At 46.2% G+C, this 20836-nt stretch overlaps 1 protein-coding gene across 1 annotated transcript in view; it reads right to left on the bottom strand.

Annotated features, from left to right (window-relative positions):
* Window positions 1–20836, bottom strand: part of PLXNB1 (plexin B1) — a 192141-nt gene that overhangs the window by 73013 nt on the left and 98292 nt on the right. The window contains exons 8-10 of the mRNA XM_077821156.1: window positions 7745–7845; window positions 6039–6171; window positions 5124–5280 (exon numbers count right to left, since the gene is read on the bottom strand). Coding sequence (XP_077677282.1) covers window positions 5124–5280; window positions 6039–6171; window positions 7745–7845 — 391 coding nt within the window. The remainder of the gene's footprint in view (window positions 1–5123; window positions 5281–6038; window positions 6172–7744; window positions 7846–20836) is intronic.

Raw genomic sequence — 20836 nt, 5'->3', positions numbered from 1 at the left:
CCTCAGGAACAAGGAGTGAGGAAGGTGAGCTCCCTCCAAGGCCCACACTTCTGCCTCTGCCTTCAGGTTGAGTTGACACCTTAAGATGTTCACATCTTTGGGACAGTGGCTTCTGCCACACAGTTCAAAAATCAAAAAGCAAATAAGAAACAATACATTTGGGGTTTTTAGAGACATCATGATTTGTAAACCAGCCTTATGATGTTTTTGGATCTGACATAAGCTTACATACTGTAACAGCAGTTTAATTTGCTACTCCCTGCCCAGATGAAAATATGAATCCAGCTCAGGGGTCCTGAAACTACCAAATCCTCCGAACATATGCCACAGAGTCACAAAATTATAAATGTTACTAGTTCAATCAATCCAACGCCCCTAGCAACACAGCACTGTTCACTCCAGTGCTGTGTCACTTTCATTTTCAATCACTGCTGTGATGATGTTCCCAAGTGGAGAGGATTCAAAACGCTGATGCAGATCATGGGCAAGAAGTTTAGCCTGATAGTCAGCCTTAATTTTCTTGATTTATTTCCATTCTATTACTCCCGCTGTTACCCCATTTTACCACTTTGAATACTGGTGCACAGGTCCCTAGTTCCCCCTCAGTCTTATGTCAGCCAAGCTGTATACATAAAACCCTTTAAAATGAACCTTTCCAGTCCCCTAATCATTGTAGCTGATCTTCACTGAATTTCAGTTTGTCAGTATCTTTTGGGTCCAGTGATGTCCAGACCTGAACACGGAATTCCAGGTGCTGCCTGAGCTGTGTTGGACGGAAGGACACTGTACACTCCTTGCTCAGAACATGATACCTCTCCATTCATAAACAAAGGCTGTGTTAGTTTTTTCTGATGCCATATTGCATAGCAGACACATGTCTAATGTGTTGTCCACAGGTTTCAGAGTAACAGCCGTGTTAGTCTGTATTCGCAAAAAGAAAAGGAGGACTTGTTGCACCTTAGAGACCTACCAATTTATTTGAGCATAAGCTTTCGTGAGCTACAGCTCACTTCATCAGATGCATATTGTGGAAAGTGTAGAAGATCTTTTTATACACACAAAGCATGAAAAAATACCTCCCCCCACCCCACTCTCCTGCTGGTAATAGCTTATCTAAAGTGACCACTCTCCTTACAATGTGTATGATAATCAAGGTTACAACTACAATACCCACCTGCGGAAGTGAAGAAACAGATTGACAGAGCCAGAAGAGTTCCCAGAAGTAACCTACTACAGGACAGACCTAACAAAGAACATAACAGAACGCCACTAGCCGTCACCTTCAGCCCCCAATTAAAACCCCTCCAACGTATTATTAAGAATCTACAACCTATCCTGAAGGATGACCCAACACTCTCACAAATCTTGGGAGACAGGCCAGTCCTTGCCTACAGACAGCCCCTCAACCTGAAGCAAATACTCACCAGCAACCACATACCACACAACAGAACCACTAACCCAGGAACCTATCCTTGCAACAAAGCCCGTTGCCAACTGTGCCCACATATCTATTCAGGGGAAACCATCACAGGGCCTAATCACATCAGCCACACTATCAGAGGCTCGTTCACCTGCACATCCACCAATGTGATATATGCCATCATGTGCCAGCAATGCCCCTCTGCCATGTACATTGGTCAAACTGGACAGTCTCTACGTAAAAGAATAAATGGACACAAATCAGATGTCAAGAATTATAACATTCATAAACCAGTCGGAGAACACTTCAATCTCTCTGGTCACGCGATTACAGACATGAAAGTTGCGATATTACAACAAAAAAACTTCAAATCCAGACTCCAGCGAGAGACTGCTGAATTGGAATTCATTTGCAAATTGGATACAATTAACTTAGGCTTGAATAGAGACTGGGAGTGGCTAAGTCATTATGCAAGGTAACCTATTTCCTCTTGTTTTTTCCTACCACCCCCCACCGCCCCAGACGTTCTTGTTAAACCCTGGATTTGTGCTGGAAATGGCCCACCTTGATTATCATACACATTGTAAGGAGAGTGGTCACTTTAGATAAGCTATTACCAGCAGGAGAGTGGGGTGGGGGGAGGTATTTTTTCATGCTTTGTGTGTATAAAAAGATCTTCTACACTTTCCACAGTATGCATCTGATGAAGTGAGCTGTAGCTCACGAAAGCTTATGCTCAAATAAATTGATTAGTCTCTAAGGTGCCACAAGTACTCCTTTTCGTGTTGTCCACAATCACCCTTGGGGCCCTAGGTCTCTTCCAGCCTTTGCTTTTTCATAAGTATTTCCCTCCAATTGAATAGGAACATAGGACTGGATGAGACCTCCTGGGTCATTGAGTCTAGTTCTGAGACTGGAACACATGATTTATGAAGAGAGACTGAGGGAACTGGGATTATTTAGTTTGCGGAAGAGAAGAATGAGGGGGGATTTGATAGCTGCTTTCAACTACCTGAAAGGGGGTTCCAAAGAGGATGGATCTAGACTATTCTCAGTGGTAGCAGATGGCAGAACAAGGAGTCATGGTCTCAAGTTGCAGTGGGGGAGGTTTAGGTTGGATATTAGGAAAAACTTTTTCACTAGGAGGGTGGTGAAGCACTGGAATGCGTTACCTAGGGAGGTGATGGAATCTCCTTCCTTAGAAGTTTTTAAGGTCATGCTTGACAAAGCCCTGGTTGGGATGATTTAGTTGGGGTTGGTCCTGCTTTGAGCAGGGGGTTGGACTAGATGACCTCCTGAGGTCCCTTCCAACCCTGATATTCTATGATTTTTGTACTAACCTCATTTTCTCATCTTAACTAATAATTTCCCATGTGGTACTCTGGAACCTGCCATGTGGTACTGTATCATAGATTCATAGATATTTAGGTCAGAAGGGACCATTATGATCATCTAGTCTGACCTCCTGCACAACGCAGGCCACAGAATTTCACCCACCACTCCTACAAAAAAAACCTCACACCTATATCTGTGCTATTGAAGTCCTCAAATTGTAGTTTAAAGACCTCAAGGAGCAGAGAATCCTCCAGCAAGTGACCCGTGCCCCATGCTACAGAGGAAGGCGAAAAACCTCCAGGGCCTCTTCCAATCTGCCCTGGAGGAAAATTCCTTCCCGACCCCAAATATGGCGATCAGCTAAACCCTGAGCATATGGGCAAGATTCATCAGCCAGATACTACAGAAAATTCTTTCCCAGGTAACTTGGATCTTACCCCATCTAAAATCCAAATGTATCAAATGTTTTCTGAAGGTCCATATAGATTAGATCTCCTGGATTCCTCTTGTCTTATCAAAAAAAGATGTGTTATTCTGGCACAATCTATCTTTTGTAAACCCATGCTGCTTTTTACCCCTTTTTCCATTTACTACTGTGTCTTTAATGTCTGTTTCCTTTAAAAACTGTTCTAAAGCCTTGTATACTACTGAGGTCAAGCTAACGGGTCTGTTGTTCCCAGATTACCTTTTTTCCCTTTCTTAAATATAAGTACTATATTTCCTGTTCTCCAGCCATATGATACTACCCCCAATTTGATAGATTAAAAATTCTAGTTACTGGATTTGCAAATTCATGAGCCAGTTCTTTCAGTATTCTGGGATGGAGATTATCCAGTCCCCCTGATTTGAATGCATTAAGCATTTTGAGTTTTGCTTTCACCTCTGACGCAGTATTTCCATTTCTATACATTCAATCCCAGTTAGCCATCCTGCCTTTGCCCACACATTCTATATTATCATCTTTATTGAAAACTGAGGCAAATATTAATTTAGTGTCGGGGCCAGACCAAGATTATCCTTAATCTCTGCCCCATTTCTTATCTTCTTGTTCTCTTTTTATTTATGTGGTACCTTTAACTATTTGTTTTAATTTCCTTTGCAAGGTTTAACTCAACTTGACTTTTGGCAATTATCACTTTACCTCTCCACTTTCTGACCTCTTTCACTTTCCTTGCTGACTGATCCCTTTTTCCACTCCTTTGTAGAATCTCTGCTTACTCCTACTATCACATTTTTGAGGTGGTATTTCATCCAATTAGGTTTGGAGCACTTCCCTACAAGTTTATTCTTCTTGTTGGGGATGCAAGTTCAAGTTAAAGGTGCAAAAATTATCTGGAAGAAATTCCAAGGATTCACATTAAGTCCTTGAGCTCTTCAGTCCAGTTGCCTTCATTAATTATTTCCCTTCATTTCTCAAAGTCTGCCCTGTAGTTGGTGACCTAGTTTTGATTATCCTTCCATTTAATTTAAACTGAATCAACTCATGCTCAGTCAATCCAAGATTTTTTACAACTAGCTCTTCTATAATGTTACTGGTTACTAAAACCAAATCTAAAATAGTATTAACTTTTGTTGGCTTAACGACTATTTGGTAACCAAATCTGTCAGCTATCATATCCAGGAATAACTAGGCCCTACCATTATTAGTAGCATTTGTTCCCCAACCTGTATCTGGGAAGTGAAAGTCTCATAGAATGACAGTTCCCAGTAGTATTTATCTACCTAATTCAATGGTAAAAAACTAAGTTACCACAGAGTTACGGTTGCTTGGTACTATGTCATCCCCTTGCAGAAACTAACCTGAGCAAAACTCAATGTACAGTTAATGTTGCCCATGCAACCTTAACTCTGCCCTCTTTCAGAAATATCCCAACATGCCCCATTCACACATATACCATTCCTCTGCCAACAGTGTCTGAAATGTACATGTTCTTCACCTCTTTTACAGCCCATTCACTCTCAACCACAGGACAAATGGACAGAAAGGAAAAAAAATACAGTCACCCACACCACCTCTGTCTACCGTCTTTGAGCAATGCTTCAATGCGCACATACTCACAGTGGCCCTTGACACTTTAAGATTCAGGCAGTTCCACACCCTGGTGAACACTGACACTTAGCCAGCTCCCCAGAAACAATACCATATGTGTACAATTTAGGAACTATGTGACAGACTTTTAAAACTCCCTTATACTTACTCACAGGATACCAACTCAACCTATACTTTCACTTAACCATCATTAAAGCATTAGAATTCTATCATATTCCACCTCGCCACCGACATTCTGACAAACTCCATTGTTCCTTCTTCTGATTATTTTGTTTACCAGTCGTTTTATACTTCATTTACAGAAAATGTTGAACTGACCTGTTCCTGTTTTCAAAGCTGGTACTTGGCTGGGATCTGGGGAGGGACACACGATGCCTGACTCTGTCAGAACTGCTGGACTCTCGTAGTCTTCAAAGTAACAAGAATATGATTCTTCCTCATGCAAGGATGGTAAATCCAAGATAGTCAGGAAAATCTGCCAATCAAATATTAATATAAATCCACAATTTGTCCCTTCATAATTCACACTTTTCTAGTTAATATAATTGTTTTCCTAATCTCTCATTTTTAGAGACACAAAAAAATAATTGATCCATCCATTCATTTTCTTTCTAAGACGGCTCCCACTGTTGTTTCTAATCACATTATCCTTGCTGCCATTTTCAATGCCATTCCTTAATGTCCTTCCTGTAAACAAGCACCCAGTTCTCTAGATGGAAGCTGGGTTCCCACCGGCTCTTGGCACATCAACAGAATTCTCATCCATGAGACACCTCAGTTTCCCATTGGCTCTTCTAGCAGAGGTCAGAAACTGGGCTGATGATTTTAAACTTTCTTTCATTATCCTTTTAATAATCAGCATCATGAAACTTTAGAAATCTATAGGTATGCTTACACATGGCAAGCCAAGGACAGACTTTGCAGTAGCAGCACAAGGCAAGTAAGAACCCCCAAAATGTATCACTCTCATAATAATATATGCATAGACATCTGACTTGACAAAGTCATGAAGGAACCCATCCCTCCTGAAACCATCATGACACTTAAGTGCCCTGAGTAAGGCACACCCTGGATGAAGTCCAAAGCTTAGTGATTCAGCTCCCATTGAAGTCAATAGGAGATTTTCTCATTTACACCAGAATGGAAGGTGGCCAACCATCTACAGACATGAAAGGAGAAAGCCACCATTCTTATCACATTGGTATGTTTTCCAAGTACTATGTCACTGCTCACATTTCTCTTTTCTTCTCTGCTGATATTAGCTGGGCTTAGTGACTGGATGGATAAACATTGCTTTGTAGAATTAAAACTCCAGAGCCACTGCTCACTCACTATGGATCTGGAGCACTCAGAGCGACGACTGCACCTGAAGAAAAAGATTTAGGAAACCATCAGCGTGCTCTCCAAAACTGAGGAGGGGATGTATTCTTTGGCTACAATATTGCTGTGAGCAGGACTCTCCCCAGCAAGAGTGGTAGGAAAACCATACACACCAACTACAGCAGTGACAACAAGCTAAGGCATGTAGCCTCAATAGCTCCAACAGTGCTATTTGGCATTGTTGAGGCCTCATCTGGAGTAGTGTGTCCAGTTTTGGGCCCCACACTACAAGGAGGATGTGGAAAAATTGGAAAGAGTCCAGTGGAGGGCAACAAAAATGATTAGGGGTTTGGAGCACATGACTTATGAGGAGAGGCTGAGGGAACTGGGATTATTTAGTCTGTAAAAGAGAAGAATGAGGGGGGATTTGATAGCTTCTTTCATCTATCTTAAAGGGGGTTCTAAAGAGGATGGATCTAGGCTGTTCTCAGTGGTAGAAGATGACAGAACAAGGAGTAATGGTCTCAAGTTGCAGTGGGGGAGGTTTAGCTTGGATATTGGGAAAAACTTTTTCACTAGGAGGGTGGTGAAGCACTAGAATGCATTACCTAGGGAGGTGGTGGAATCTCCTTCCTTAGAGGTTTTTAAGGTCAGGCTTGACAAAGCCCTGGCCGGGATGCTTTAATTGGGGATTGGTCCTGCTTTGAGCAAGGGGTTGAACTAGATGACCTCTTGAGGTCCCTTCCAACCCTGAGATTCTAGGATTCTGTGAATCCAAATTTGGGCATGAATGGGAATCTTGGCCACACTGGGTACATTAGATACAGCACAACTTCATTTTGTAAATTATATTTACAATTTACAGCTGAGTAAACCTGGCCACTAACATTAAAGGTGGAGGTGAGAAACCTGAGAGGAAGAAGGGACATAACAGAGGGTAATGAACTGAACACTGTGGCACTGCATAGACAGAAAAGGATAGCAAGTGGAAGCAGAACCATGTTTGATGGGAGTTGTAGTTCACAGCATTGCTGGATCCACTACCAAGGACTGGAACAGAGTGTCAAAGGCTGAATACAGAGAGAGAGGATGAGCCAGTAACAGCAGAAAGGAGAAGGCTGTTAGCTGCACGGAACTGACTAGTTTCCTTGCTGTGGTCAGAGTGAAACCCAGACTGAGATCCACTGGGAAGAATACAGTGCATAGTGACGGAAGAGAAGTGCAGAACTGAGTGAAATGCAGTGGCTCCAATTTGCAGGAACTGGAAGGTGCCAGAGAAAAAGCAGCTGTTGACTAATGGTGGCATTTCCGGGAGGTCATGTGGGGAGACAGAATCAGATGATAGAAGGATGAGGGTTTAAAGAATGAATGAACACAGAGGAGATGTATGTACCACATGCAGCAGCTAATAGTATTTCAAGTAGGGCTATATAAGTCTAAATGCATGTTGTACAAGATCATATAAATGTACAAATAGAAGAGTTAACATCATCGCATACTGTACCTTATTGGAGTTTTCCAGTAAAACGGACAGAACTAAACAAAAGAAAATTAACTAGCTAATCCCAAATAATCATTTCTCTGAAGAGCCTTGTTGAGGAAGTGATCAGAGATCTTACCGTCCCTGGAGAACACACCAGCCACAGTATGGATCTTTCAGTGTCAAACACGATTCACAATCCAAGTACTGTGAACATTCTAATATGGGAACCTTTACCACCTGCCAGAGAAAGACAAATTAATCTAGTGAAATTCCAGCTCAAAACCCCGCAGCTCCACACACAAGCCCTACAACTTTTGCTCTTCCTAATGTTTCTCATGACACTGATGCTCATTCAACATCCTGTTAGCTACCAGCATCATCTGAAACTAAAGAAATAGGAGCCAAATGTTCAAAAGTGGCCATTCCCATATCAGTGGAAGAGAAATTTGCCCCATTGGATGGTGTTGGCTGCTACAAAAATGTCAAGGCAGAGCTAAGACACGGGTGCTGCTACTATATAAACTACTAGTAGTACAATCTTTTTCACAAACGGAAAACTCTGGTATTGTGAAAAGGTCAGATTTTAATGTCACAGAAAGACTGAGGCACAATAGATTTTATCCCTCTTTTCTCACAGAAGTTGTTGCTGTACAGAGTTACGCAATGGATCCTTGATAACCTCCTGCAGTATGTGCTTCAATTCAGTTCCTAATAAATATTATAGTGGACTGCCTGGTCTAGTATAGTTAAGGTATAAGCCAGCTGTTGGTTTAAACCTCAGTTCTTCTAAGTGCTCTAAAATCTACATGGTTACTCAGATTGCCTTGAAATTTGATATGGCTCACCAAGCACTGGCCAGGGTGTTCCAAATTTGTGGTCATTTTGACCAAGGGGTTCCCAAAATACAAAAAAGTAAAAAAGTATTTTCTTAATGTTGACATATTTTCACCCAGATCTGGGGATCAAACCATGGCTCTGATCCTGATAAAAGGCTTGCACTCACTTGAGGGTTTCCCCCAAAGAGTGCATGGCACCCACTAACCTTCTGGGGGAGCAAAATTCAGAATGGTATTAGCCGAAGAGCTTGGCTCCTAATTTACCCTCATGCCTAATGTTCACAAGCAAATCAGATTACACTGAACATGCAAAGATAGAGAAGCCAAGAGGGTTTGTAGTTTAGGAAGTTTCATGGCACCTAGATAGCTCATGGGGATAAGCAGACAACTTAGATCCTAAACTGTGCTCAGCTAATGACACTTCAAATTCCTGGTAGGACAAACATCTGGAAAAGGTCTGAGCTGGAAGGGTTGGTGGAAGGGCTACATGTTGCACGAAATGGTAGGGGAGAGGTTGGAGAAGAAAAGAAACACTCCCATCTTCTCTCATGCATGTAAATTTACTAAGCCAATGTAATAAAGCTCTCAAGATTTTGGGACATATAGATGTCTGAGATTTCTCTCACTAGCTCTGTTAACAACTACACACTTAGAAGCATGACCATTATCCCCATTCCACTATCACAAAACGTACAGGAGAGAGAGGAGCATTTAGGAATCATACAATAATGGTGTCGAGAGACCCCCGCACTGCAACTATTCCTGGCTCTGGCAGTGGCCTGCTGAGTGACCTCAGGCAAGTCTCTTCATCTCTCTGACATTTTCCTTAATCAACAAGTGTTGTAGCCAACATGGAGGAATTCTACATTAGAGCTTGACAGATAAAGGTGGTCTGACTACAGTACTAAAATTAATGGTAATTTAGGTACACGTGATCATGATTTGATCATATTTCTAATATGGACCCGGAATAAAGTCCAGACCAGTGATATAAATACATACTTGGTGCTTTAAAAATGCCAATATCACAAAGCTGAAAAAAAATTACCAGACAAATCAGCTGGGATGGAGAATTTAATCAGAAAAATATAAATGATCATCCAAAATTGTTTAAGAATACTTTCACAGATGCCCAAAAAGCCATAATCCCACAACTGAGGAAGAAGGGTTAAAAATCTGACCTGGTTTATGGGGGAAGTGAAGGCAGCTATAAAAATTTTAAAAGATCTATATATCAAATGGAAGAAAGGGGAAGTTGATAGTAATGAATATAAATCAGAAGCTAGGAATTGTAGAAAATTGCTAAGAGAAGCAGAAGGACACAAGGAGAAATCTATGGCTAGCAGAATTAGGGACAATAAGGAGGAGCTTTTTAAGTATGTTAGGAACAAAAAGTATAATAACAATGGTATTGGTCCATTAATAGATGGAAATGTCAAAATTATCATAAACCCTGAAGAAAAGGTAGATGTCTTCAATAAATATTTCTGTTCTGTATTTTGGAAGAAAACAGATGATGTAGACATATCATATGATAAAACACTTTCTATTCCACTAGTATCTCAGGAGAATGTTAAACAGCAACTACTGAAGTTAGACATTTTAAAATCAGTTTGTCCAGATAATCTGCATCAAAGAGTTTCAAAAGAGCTGATTTAGGAGCTTACTGGGCCGTTAATGTAAATTTCAAAAAGTCTTGGAATACTGGGGAAGTTCCAGAAGATTAGAAGAAAGCTACTTTAATAAGGATAAATAGGATGACCCAGGTAATTTTAGGCCTCTTAGTCAGACAACAACCTCAGCAAGATTGCAGAGCGGCTGATATGGGACTCAATTAATAAATAATTAAAGGAGATTAATATATTTAATGCCAACCAACATGAGTTTATGGAAAACAGATCCTGTTAACTAACTTGATATCTTTTTTTGATGAGATTACAAATTTGATTGACAAAGGTAATAGTGCAGATGTAATATACGGAGACTTCTCCAAGTCATTTGACTTAGTAGGCATGACATTTTAAAACTTGAATGATACAAAATTAATATGGCACACATTAGATGGATTAAAAACTGGCTGACAGGTCTCAAAATGTAATTGGAAATCATTATTGAATGGGTGTGTTTCTAGTGGAGTCCCATTGGGATCAGTTCTTGGACCTATGCTATTTAAAGTTTGCAGAGGACACAGAAATTGGGGGAGAGGTAAATAATGAAGAGGACAGGTCACTGATTCAGAGTGCTCTGGATCGCTTGGTAAACTGAGCAAAAGTAAACAATGTGCATTTTAATATGGCTAAACGTAAATGTATATATCTAGGAACAAAGAACGCCGGCCATATTTACTGGATGGGGGACTCTATACTCAGAAGCAGTGACTGAAAAAGATTTGAGAATTGGTGGATAATCAGTTGAACATGAGCTCGTGTGACACTGTGGCCAAAAGAGCTAACTGCAGTTCTGGGATACACAAATGGGGGAATCTCAAGTAGGTGTAAAGAGGTTATTTGACTTCTGTGTTTGGCACTTGTGTGACTGCTGCTGGAATACTGTGTTCAGTTTTGCTGCCACAATTCAAGAAGGATGTTGATAAACTGGAGAGGGTTCAGAGAAGAGCCATGAGAATGGTTAAAGGATTAGAAAACATGCCTTTTAGTGACAGACTCAAGGACCTCTAGTTATTTAGCTTATCAAAGAGGTAAAGGGTAACTTGATCACAGTCTATAAGGACTTACTTGGGGAACAAATATTTAACAATCGGCTCTTTAATCTAGCACAGAAAGGTGTAACGCAATCCAATGGAGATAGACAAATTCAGACTGGAAATAAGGTGTAAATTTGTAATAGTGAGAGTAACTAACCACTGGAACAAATTACCCAGGATCACAGTAGATTCTCCATCACTGACAATTTTAAGATCAACATTGGATGTTTCTCTAAACTATGATTTAGGAAATATTTTGGGGGAATCTATGGCTTGTGTTATACAGAAATCAGACTAGATGACCACAATGGTCTCTTCTGGTCTTGGAATCTACGAATCTGTGAATGATCTATGGACCTGAGCCTCAGTTTCCCATCTGTAAAATGGAGATAATGATGTAAAGTTCTTTGAGATGTACTGATCAAAAGCACTATATAAAAGCTAGGTTGTTTTGTTACTATCTACACACAGTAGTTTATCTACTGCAAATCTAGATGAGAACGGTGATGAACTGGGGTTATGGCTGTATAAATTAGAAATTCTGATTGATACTGTGAAGTTGTACTGTGAAAACCTGCTTTCTCATGAATGCTTGTATGTATGTGGATCCACCATAGCTGACAGGACCTGTAGTGGTTACACACCAGACAGATACTACAGAAGGTGCTTAGGACCTAACGACTAGGTGAAAATATCTGGGAACAGTGGGTGAGCTGCATCCTCAGAAAACCGGTTTAGCTGACTCCTCTGAAGGAAGGGGAGGAAGGTAGGAGCAGTGGCAATTTACCAGGAGTAGAGTAAAAAGACCAGGTGACCAGGAGAGGTTTAAATAAAGAAATACACAAGAACAGGGGGAGTCAGACAAGAAGCAGCAGCTTGGGGCAAGAGAGAGCAAAGTCACAGAAGCTGGATAAGGGGCTCCAAGGAAGAGGTCACTCAGCATTTAGCAGCCTCATGAGGCAGGGGGTCTCTGCCCTGTTTTCTGAGGCCAGACAACCACCAGAACTCTGGACAACCCAAGGGATTCATACCCCAGCCAAAAGAATGACCTGCAATGCTGAGGAAACTGAGGCAGGGACATGCGTTTAATCTTTCATGTTTTGTATGATCTGGACTCTCCTGTGCTTTACATGATTAAGTATAAAAAAGCATAAAGGCATTAGACTATACAAAGTGCATGCGTCTTGTCTGCTTCAGAACCACTGCATGCCCCTGAGAATTAAACTGTACATCACAAACTTCACTTCTTTGGGGCAAAGTTTTGGCAGAGGGGAATGTTTACGTAACTGAGGTCAGTGCTGATCCTGGGTCTTAGGGCAGGTGGGTTTGAAGCCCTGTGATGGGGTGTCTACCGCACATTCATCCTGCAGGGTTTAATGCAAGCCAGATGGGACAATTAACAAATTAGGTAGCTAATTAAGGAGGCTCAGCTGGGCTGGAATACACAGGCAGCTGAAAGCAGAAGGGGCTGCTGGGATAAGGCAGACACTCCCAGGAGAAAGGGAGGAATAAGTGGAGACTGCAGCCTGCAGTCACTCCCTGGGAAGAGGGAGGAGGCTTTGGGAACTGGTAGGCCTAGGAAGAAAAGGGGAACCAGTAGTAGGAAGCAGCAAAGGGATAGAACAGTGAGGCTAGAGAGAGAGGGCCCAGACTGCTAAACTGAGGGTCCCTGGGCTGAAACCAGAGAAGGGGGCGGGCCCAGGTTCCCCTACCAGCCACTGGGAGAGTGGCACCAAGACAGTGGGCGGGAAGACGGCCTCGTACTATTGAGGAGCTAACCCCGCCCACAAGGGGGGAACTCAGATAGTGACATGACCAGAGGACCACGCCATGAAGAGGATATTGCAGTTCCTGAGGCTGCAAGAGGGGTTGCAGGCGGACAGCAGAGACGAACTGACAGTGTGCAAACTGCAGCCGGAGTTGGGGCAGAGTCAGCCTCAAGCTAATCCCCAGAATACCAGGAGGAGGCAACAACAGTGAGTGATGCGCCCTGTGACAAGCCCCATTTTCAAGACGTGGTAGCAGTCCAAGAGTCAGTGCCCAGGAAATGTGCCAAAAAAGCCAAGGGAGGAAGCAGTGCTCCAGCCTGCTGAGGTTTTAGAAGTGTAACACATGCCAGGGGATCAATAGCTCAGAGGCTTGGATTCTCCTCACAGCAGTCCTAGTGGATGGCCAGGAAGGACTGTTTGCTAGGATCTGTGACAACTGCAACTGCCTAAATGGCTACTAACTCCTACAAACATTCCTCTTTCTGTTTTAAAAAAAAAATTAGGAAATTCACTGATGGAAGACATCATTAAGCAGAGTTAAGGTTGCCTGGTAGTATCTCATGCCCTCAAGAATATCAAGTTCAGCAAAAGTCAAACTTTTGAAAGAGAGGAAACACAGAGTTAAGGTACATGCCAACACAACGTTAAATCTGCCCTCTTTGAGTAATGACCCAATACTTTCATAGCTCACATACTTGAACTCTGCTTTTGCAGAAAGTGCATAACACTAAGGGAACTGGACATGTGACAACCGTAGCAGAGTAATATGCCTTCTCTTTTCTAAGGCAAAATTTGTTTTTAGATCAGCTGTTCTGAACAGGAGCTACCTACACTATTCTACACTCAAGTACTGGGCAACCACACACACAGGTTACATTTTACAATTCCCTCACCCCCTTCATTCTTACTCATAGGATTTCACCTAACATTACACTTTAATTTACCTATCATTAACCACACTGACAGGGTTTCATATCCCACCTCACTGCTGACAATCCCCATGGCAAGCAGAGCCCTGTACCCCACCTTCTGACACAACCTACACAACTCAGTGCTTAACTGATGCATTCCTTCGATCACATACAGTGGAGCAAAGATTTAGATGTCCTCATATCACATTCACAGCTCTGTGATGCTCCTCAAAGTAATCTCCAGACCTCTTCAGATCACAATCACATCTCTATCAAGCTGCTCCAGCTAATGCCTCCACTATTCAGTATAGCTATTCTTAACACAGTGAATGCAGAATGCAGTTAATTCCCTGGAGCTTGGGAATGGCAGGGGGGCAGGGCAGAGTCACGGTTGTGTTGATGTGTACTTTAACACTCAAGGCAGTCAAGGAAGACAAGACTGCTAAGGAGATGGTTCATCAATGGCTGTTAGCCAGGATGGGCACGGATGCAAAACCATACTCTGAAGTGTCCCTAGCCTCTGTTTACCAGAAGCTGGGAATGGGCAACACGGGATGGATCACTTGAAGGACCAGAGGATCACTTGAAGAGGAGACACTAAATTAATTCTTTGCTTCAATCTTTACTGCAGATGATGAGAGGGAGATTTCCACATCTGAGCTATTCTTTTTAAGTGACAAATCTGAGGAACGGTCTCAGATTGAGGTGTCAATAGAGGAGGTTTTGGAACAAATTGATAAATTAAATAGCAATAAATCACCAGGACCAGAGGGTATTCACCCAAACGTTCTGCAGTTTCACATTTGAGTTCCTTCAGAACTACTAAATGTGATATGTAACTTATCGCTTAAATTAGCCTCTGTACCAGATGATTGGAGGATAGCTAATGTAAAGCCAATTTTTTAAAATGGCTCCAGAGGCCACCTTGGCAATTATAAGGCAGTAAGCCTAACTTCAGTACCAGGGAAATTGGTTGAAACTATAGTAAAGAACAGAATTATCAAACGCACAAATGAAGGTAAATTGGGAAAGAGCCAACATGGCTTCTGTAAAGCGAAATCATGCGTCACCAATCTATTAGAATTCTTTGAGGTGGGGTCAACACATATTGGACAAGGGTGATCCAATGAATATAATGTACTTGGACTTTCAGAAAGCCTTTGACAAGTTTCCTCACCAAAAGGTCTTAAGCAAAGTTATCAGTCATGAGATAAGAGGGAAGTCCACTAACACAGAGGTGGGTGAACTAGGGCCCACAGGACTCTCCTGCCCGGCCCCATAGCTCCTGGCCTGGGAGGCTCGCCCCCAGCCCCTCGCCCACAGCCTCCGCTCACTGCGCCGTCGGCTCAATGCTCTGAGCGGCGGGGCTGTGACCTCCTTGGGCAGCGCAGCTGCAGAGCCCAGCCTGACCCAGTGCTCTGTGCTGTGTGGTGCGTGATCCAGCCACTGGTGCTCCAGGCAGCGCGGTAAGGGGGCAGGGAGGGTTGGATAGAGGGCAGGGGAGTTTGGGGGGTGGTCAGAGGGTGGGGAACAGGGGGTTGAATTGGGGCAAGGGACCCGGGGAGGGGGGGCAGTCAGGAAGGAAAGGAGGGGTTGGATGGGGCAGCAGGGGGCAGTCAGGGGCAGGGATTCCAGGGGCGGGACAGGGAGCAACACATCTCGAAGAACACCAGTTACAGAAAAGGTAACTGTCTTTTCTTCGAGTGATTGCTCATGTGCATTCCATAATACATGATTCCAAGGTATATCTGTTGGAGGTGGATAGGAGTTCACAGACACTTGGGATGAAGCACTGCCTTGCCGAACCTGGCGTCCTCCCTAGTTTGGGAGATGATTGCACAGTGCGAGGTGAATGTGTGGACTGATGAACACGTGGCAGCCCTACAAATGCCCTGAATAGAGACGTGAGCCAGAAAGGTAGCGGACGAGGCCTGCGCCCTAGTCGAGTGCGCCCTCACAATCAGTGGCGGGAGAACTCCCGCCAGGTTGTAACAAGTATGGATACATGAAGTGATCCAGTTGGAGAGCTGCTGAGTGGATATCAGCCGCCCTTTCATGCGCTCAGCCGTGGCAATGAACAGCTGCGAAGACTTACTGAATGGTTTCATATGTTCCAGATAAAACGGTCAGAGCCCATCTTACATCTAGCATGTGGAGGCGGCGCTCCTCACTGGACGTGTTGGGCTTGGGACAGAGCATGGGTAGGAAATGGCCTGGCCCGTATGATAGGTGGAGACCATCTTAGGGAGAAATGAAGGGTGTGGGCGGAGCTGGATTTTATCCTTATGGAATACTGTATACCGGGGTTTGGCGGTCAGGGCCTGAAGCTCCGATACCCTTCTAGCAGGGTCGCCACAAGAATGGTTAATTGATCGCCACAAGAAAAACTACTTTCCATGAGAGGTGGGACTAGGAGCATGTAGCAAGCAGCTCAAATGGAGCCTGGCCAGCACCAAGTTCAGGTCCCGCTGAGGGACCGGGGGTCTAACATAAGGAAAGAGGCAATCCAAGCCCTTAAGAAATCAACTGGTCATGACATGAGGGCACTAGACCCTGGGCTCTGAGATGAAGGAGGTAATCCAGTATAAGATGGATTGGGGCAGCCATTGGCGAGACACCCTGATCGACGGCCCACCGGGAAAACCAAGACCATTTTGCCAAGTAGGCCTGATGCATGGAGGGCCTCCTGCTCTCCAGGAGGATTCGCTGGCCTCCCTTCGAGCAGGTCCTCTTCTCCTGGCCTAACCATTGAGCAACCACGCTGTGAGGTGGAGGGTTGCTAGGCTGGGGTGGAGGAGGCCCCCTTGGTCCTGGGAGAGAAGTTCCAGGAGGGTTGGCAACGGCCATGGCGGGGCAATTGCCAAGCTTGTGAGAGCCCTGTACCAGAGCTGTCTGGGCCATGCCGGGGCGATCAGAAGGATGCAAGCCCTGTCCATCTTGATCTTTTCCAAGACCTTGCCAATCAGGGAAATTGGGGGAAAGGCATACAAAAGTTGACCCGATCAAGACAGAAGGAAGGCGTTGGAGATCGTGCCCCTGCCCAGCCCTCCCCTGGAGCAGAAATGGGGACACCGGCGGAAGTGTCTGGTCGCGAAGAACCCTACATTCGGAAAATCCTGTGCACCACTTCTGGGTGCAGCGACGATTTGTGCTGAGAGGAGAAGTCTCGACTCAGCCAATCCGCCTGAGAGTTTCGGATGCCCGGTAAGCGATAGGCTTCCAGGTTGATATCATGGGCTGTACAGAAGTTCCACAGCCTGAGGGCTTCCTGGCAGAGAGCTGAGAAGCGGGCCCCGCCTTGTCTGTTGATGTAGAACACAAAGGCCACGTTATCCATGAGAACTGTGACCACTCTGTCTGCTAGGCGTGAGCAAAAGGCCACACAGGCTAGGCGGACCGTCCTGAGCTCCTTGACTTTTATGTGTAGGGCTGGTTCCTGCATGGACCAAAGGCCTTGGGTCTGGAGGTTTCCCACACGGGCTCCCCACCCCAAGTCCAACGCATCGCGCACCAACTCACAGTCGGTGGCCAGCCCCTGAACGGGACCCCTCGGAGCATGTTCCCCGGGGTGGACCACCAGCAGAGGGAGGCTAGCACGAGTTTGGGCACAGTGAGGACCTTGTCCAGCCTGTCTCTGGACTGGGAGAATGTCGAGGCCAACCAGAGCTGAAGAGGCAGCATCCTGAGTCTGGCATGATGAACCATGTACGTGCACACTGATATATGGCCCAGGAGCTGGAGGCACACCCTCGTGGTCATCACGGGAAACCTCGTGACCACCCTGATGAGCTCCCTCAAGGTGTCGAATCTATCCGGTGGGAGGGAGGCTCTGGCTAATGTCGCGTCCAGAATTGTACCAATTAACTCTGTGTTGCACCAGTACCAACGTGGATTTGGTGCTGCTTACCAGCAGCCCCAGTGTGAAGCTCATGGGCAGGAGTGGTTACTTGATCCTATACCTGTGACCTGGAGCTGCCTTTGACCAGCCAGTCGTCGAGGTAGGAAAAAATCTGGACCCCCCTGACGCCTGAGGTAGGCCACTACCACAGACATATACTTTGTGAAGACTCTGGGTGCCGTTGATAAGCCAAATGGGAGGACAGTGAACTGGTAGTGCTCCTGCCCTACCATGAAACGGAGGAAATGCCTATGTCCCTCGAATATGTGAATGTGGAAGTATGCGTCCTGTAGATCGCGGGCGGCGTACCAGTCCACGGGATCCAGGGAGGGGATGATGGAGGCCAGAGAGACCATGCGGAACTTGAGTTTCACCAGGTAGTGGTTCAGGCCTTGCAGATCCAGGATGGGCCTGAGCCCCCCTTTGGCCTTCGGGATAAGGAAATAGCAGGAGTAGTACCCCTTGTATCTGAACTCTGCCAGCACCACCTCCACCGCTCCTAAGTGAAGGAGCCACCTCATCTCTTGCTCAAGTAAGCCTTCATGAGAGGCGTCCCTGAAGAGGGATGGGGAGGGAGGGTGGGTAGGTGGGGCAAAGAGAAATTGGAGGGTATAGCCCCAAGAGATGGTGCTGAGGACCCAACGGTCCAAGGTCAGTAGCAACCACTCTGGGAAGAAAGTACATAGGCGGTTGGAGAAGGGAAGGTTGGGTGGATCCCTGGTACAAACTGGTAAGTCGTCCCCGGGTGTCCCATCAAACTGGCGCTTACCTGCCTGCTTGCCCTGGGAGGACCCAGGCTGGGGCACGGGCCGAGACAGTCGCTGTGGGCGCTTTTTATAGGCTCTTGATCTTTTATAAGGGGGCTCGTATTTGGAGTGAGTAGCCTGACTAGGGGCTTGCTGCGACTTGAATTTGGTCCTGGCTGGGGCTGGGACATAGATACACAGAGTCTTTAATGTCGTGCAGGAGTCCTTAAGACCGTGTAACTTCACGTCTGTTTGTTCCGCGAACAGGAACTTGCTGTCATATGGAAGGTCCTGCAAGAAGTTCTGTGCCTCGCTGGACAACCCCAACAACAGGAGTCACAACGCTCTTCTCGTGGACACCGTGGAGGCCGTAGATCGTGCAGCTGTATCTGCAGCGTCCGAGGCTGCCTCAAGGGCCGCCCTGGCTACAGCTGTGCCCTCCTCGACCAGAGCCTTAAACTCCTTCTTATCACGCTCCTGAAGGGAGTCTGCAAATTTTGGCATAGAGCCCCACAAGTTAAACTCATATCTGCTAAGCAAGGCTTGGTGGTTTGCCACCCTCAGTTGAAAGCTCGAGGACAAATCTCTTTCTACAGAATAAGTCTAGTCTCCTTGAGTCCTTATTCTTAGGGGTAGGAGCAGGTTGGCCCTGGCGCTCCTTATGGTTGACTGCCTCGACCACTAGAGAGTTGGGGGCGGGGTGGGTATATAGATACTCGTGCCCTTTGGCAGGCACGAAATACTTCCGTTCTCCCCTCTTAGAGACGGGGGGCAAGGAAGCCAGGGTCTGTCACGGGGCATTTGAGAACTTTGGCACACCTCTTGGAGTGGGAGAGCCACCCTGGCTGGCGCTGTAGCTGAGTGGACATCAAAGAGGGAGTCCGAGGGTTCCTCCACCTCCTCAGCTTGTAGGTTGAGGCTTGATGCCACCCTTTTCAAAAGTTCTTGGTGGGATTTCATGTCCTCCTGAGGAACAGGAGCAGGAGTAGCCGTGATTACCTCATCGGTGGCAGATGCCACCACTTTGTCACCTTCTGAGCATGGAACAGGAGAGGAGCGCTCCTCTGACCCCTTCCTGGGTGGCTGAGAGAGAGAGGCTGATGGTCTTTTTGAGGCTCCGGCCACCGAGCGAGCCACCACCGTGAGCTGTATCGGGGCCCACAGGGACCACTGGTACCATGGGGCTGGACAGAGAGCCTGTGGCACCATTGGAGCAGACTTCCCCGCCTGACTCACCAACTGTCAGCGTCGAAGGGAGGCCAGGCTGGCACACGATCTACCGCTATCCCGGGACAGGGAAGAGTGACAGCACCGCGAGTGGTGCCAGGCTCGAGAAGATGGTCCTGGTGTGGAGGAGCGGGAGTACCATCTGTAACAGCTGCTCCACGAACGGCTCCAATGGGCGGATCCAAGATGGCCTGGTGCCGGCGATCTACACCTAGGGCTGCGGGAGCAGTGCCGTGGCAGGGACCTCAACCAGGACGAAGAGCGTGACCGGCATTGATGTTCATATCGCAAGGGGCTATGGTAGCTTCTCGGAGCCAATGACCTCCGGTTCCATCTGTCCCAGTGGGGCACGCTCTGATCGTCTGGTCTGCACTCCCTCGAGGTGGATCTGTGCCTGGAATCCCTGCTGCTCGGTACCCAGCCAGACAACCTGGTGGGGGCCGATGGGACCGGTGCGGGCTCCGTGCAGGACGGTCACTGTGTGGAGAGCAGCATCGGGAACTTTCCCTCGACTGTGAGCGATACCATCCGGGCGGCGACTGTGGAGGTCCGAGCACTGACTTCCCTCTGGACTGGAGAGCCATGGGCATTGGCACAACTGGAACCGGTAGAGACATAACGTCTTGAGCCGCCTAACAGGTCTCCGGCGTGGAGGACACCCCGAATGTGGCCACTGGCGTCCGGGGAGGTCGACTCAGAGCGGGCCGGGCTACACTGCTTGACTTGAGTCAGATGGCCAGGAGTTCGATGGGGAACGAGAGCTGCCCAACCCGGGTCTAGTCTCGCCCCCAGCCTTGCCCCAGTGCCTTGACGGAGAAGACCTCTTCTTCATCTTTTTAGAGTGTCCCGTGGACGCGGAGCGGTGCCGACTGGTGGAAGGCATCGCTGGGTCACCGCGCACCAATGCTGCGTTGCTCAGTGCCAAATCAGAGTGGTGCAGTGGTGTCGGGGTTGGGCTGACTCCATCAAATGGCTCGGAGCCGTATGTACCGCTCCTTCTTGGTCCAAGGCTTAAAAGATCTGCAAATTTTGCAGCGGTCGCTGAGGTGGGTTTCCCTGGACAGCGTAAACAGGCAGCGTGTGGATCACTCACAAGCACAGACCGTTTGCAAGTGTTGCATGACTTAAAGCCTGGGG

Source organism: Eretmochelys imbricata, chromosome 7 (genome assembly GCF_965152235.1).
Source record: "Eretmochelys imbricata isolate rEreImb1 chromosome 7, rEreImb1.hap1, whole genome shotgun sequence".
In the NCBI taxonomy this organism is placed as follows: domain Eukaryota; kingdom Metazoa; phylum Chordata; order Testudines; family Cheloniidae; genus Eretmochelys; species Eretmochelys imbricata.
The sequence above is the reverse complement of the archived record's forward strand: the minus strand, read 5'-3'. Positions and strand labels throughout refer to the sequence as shown.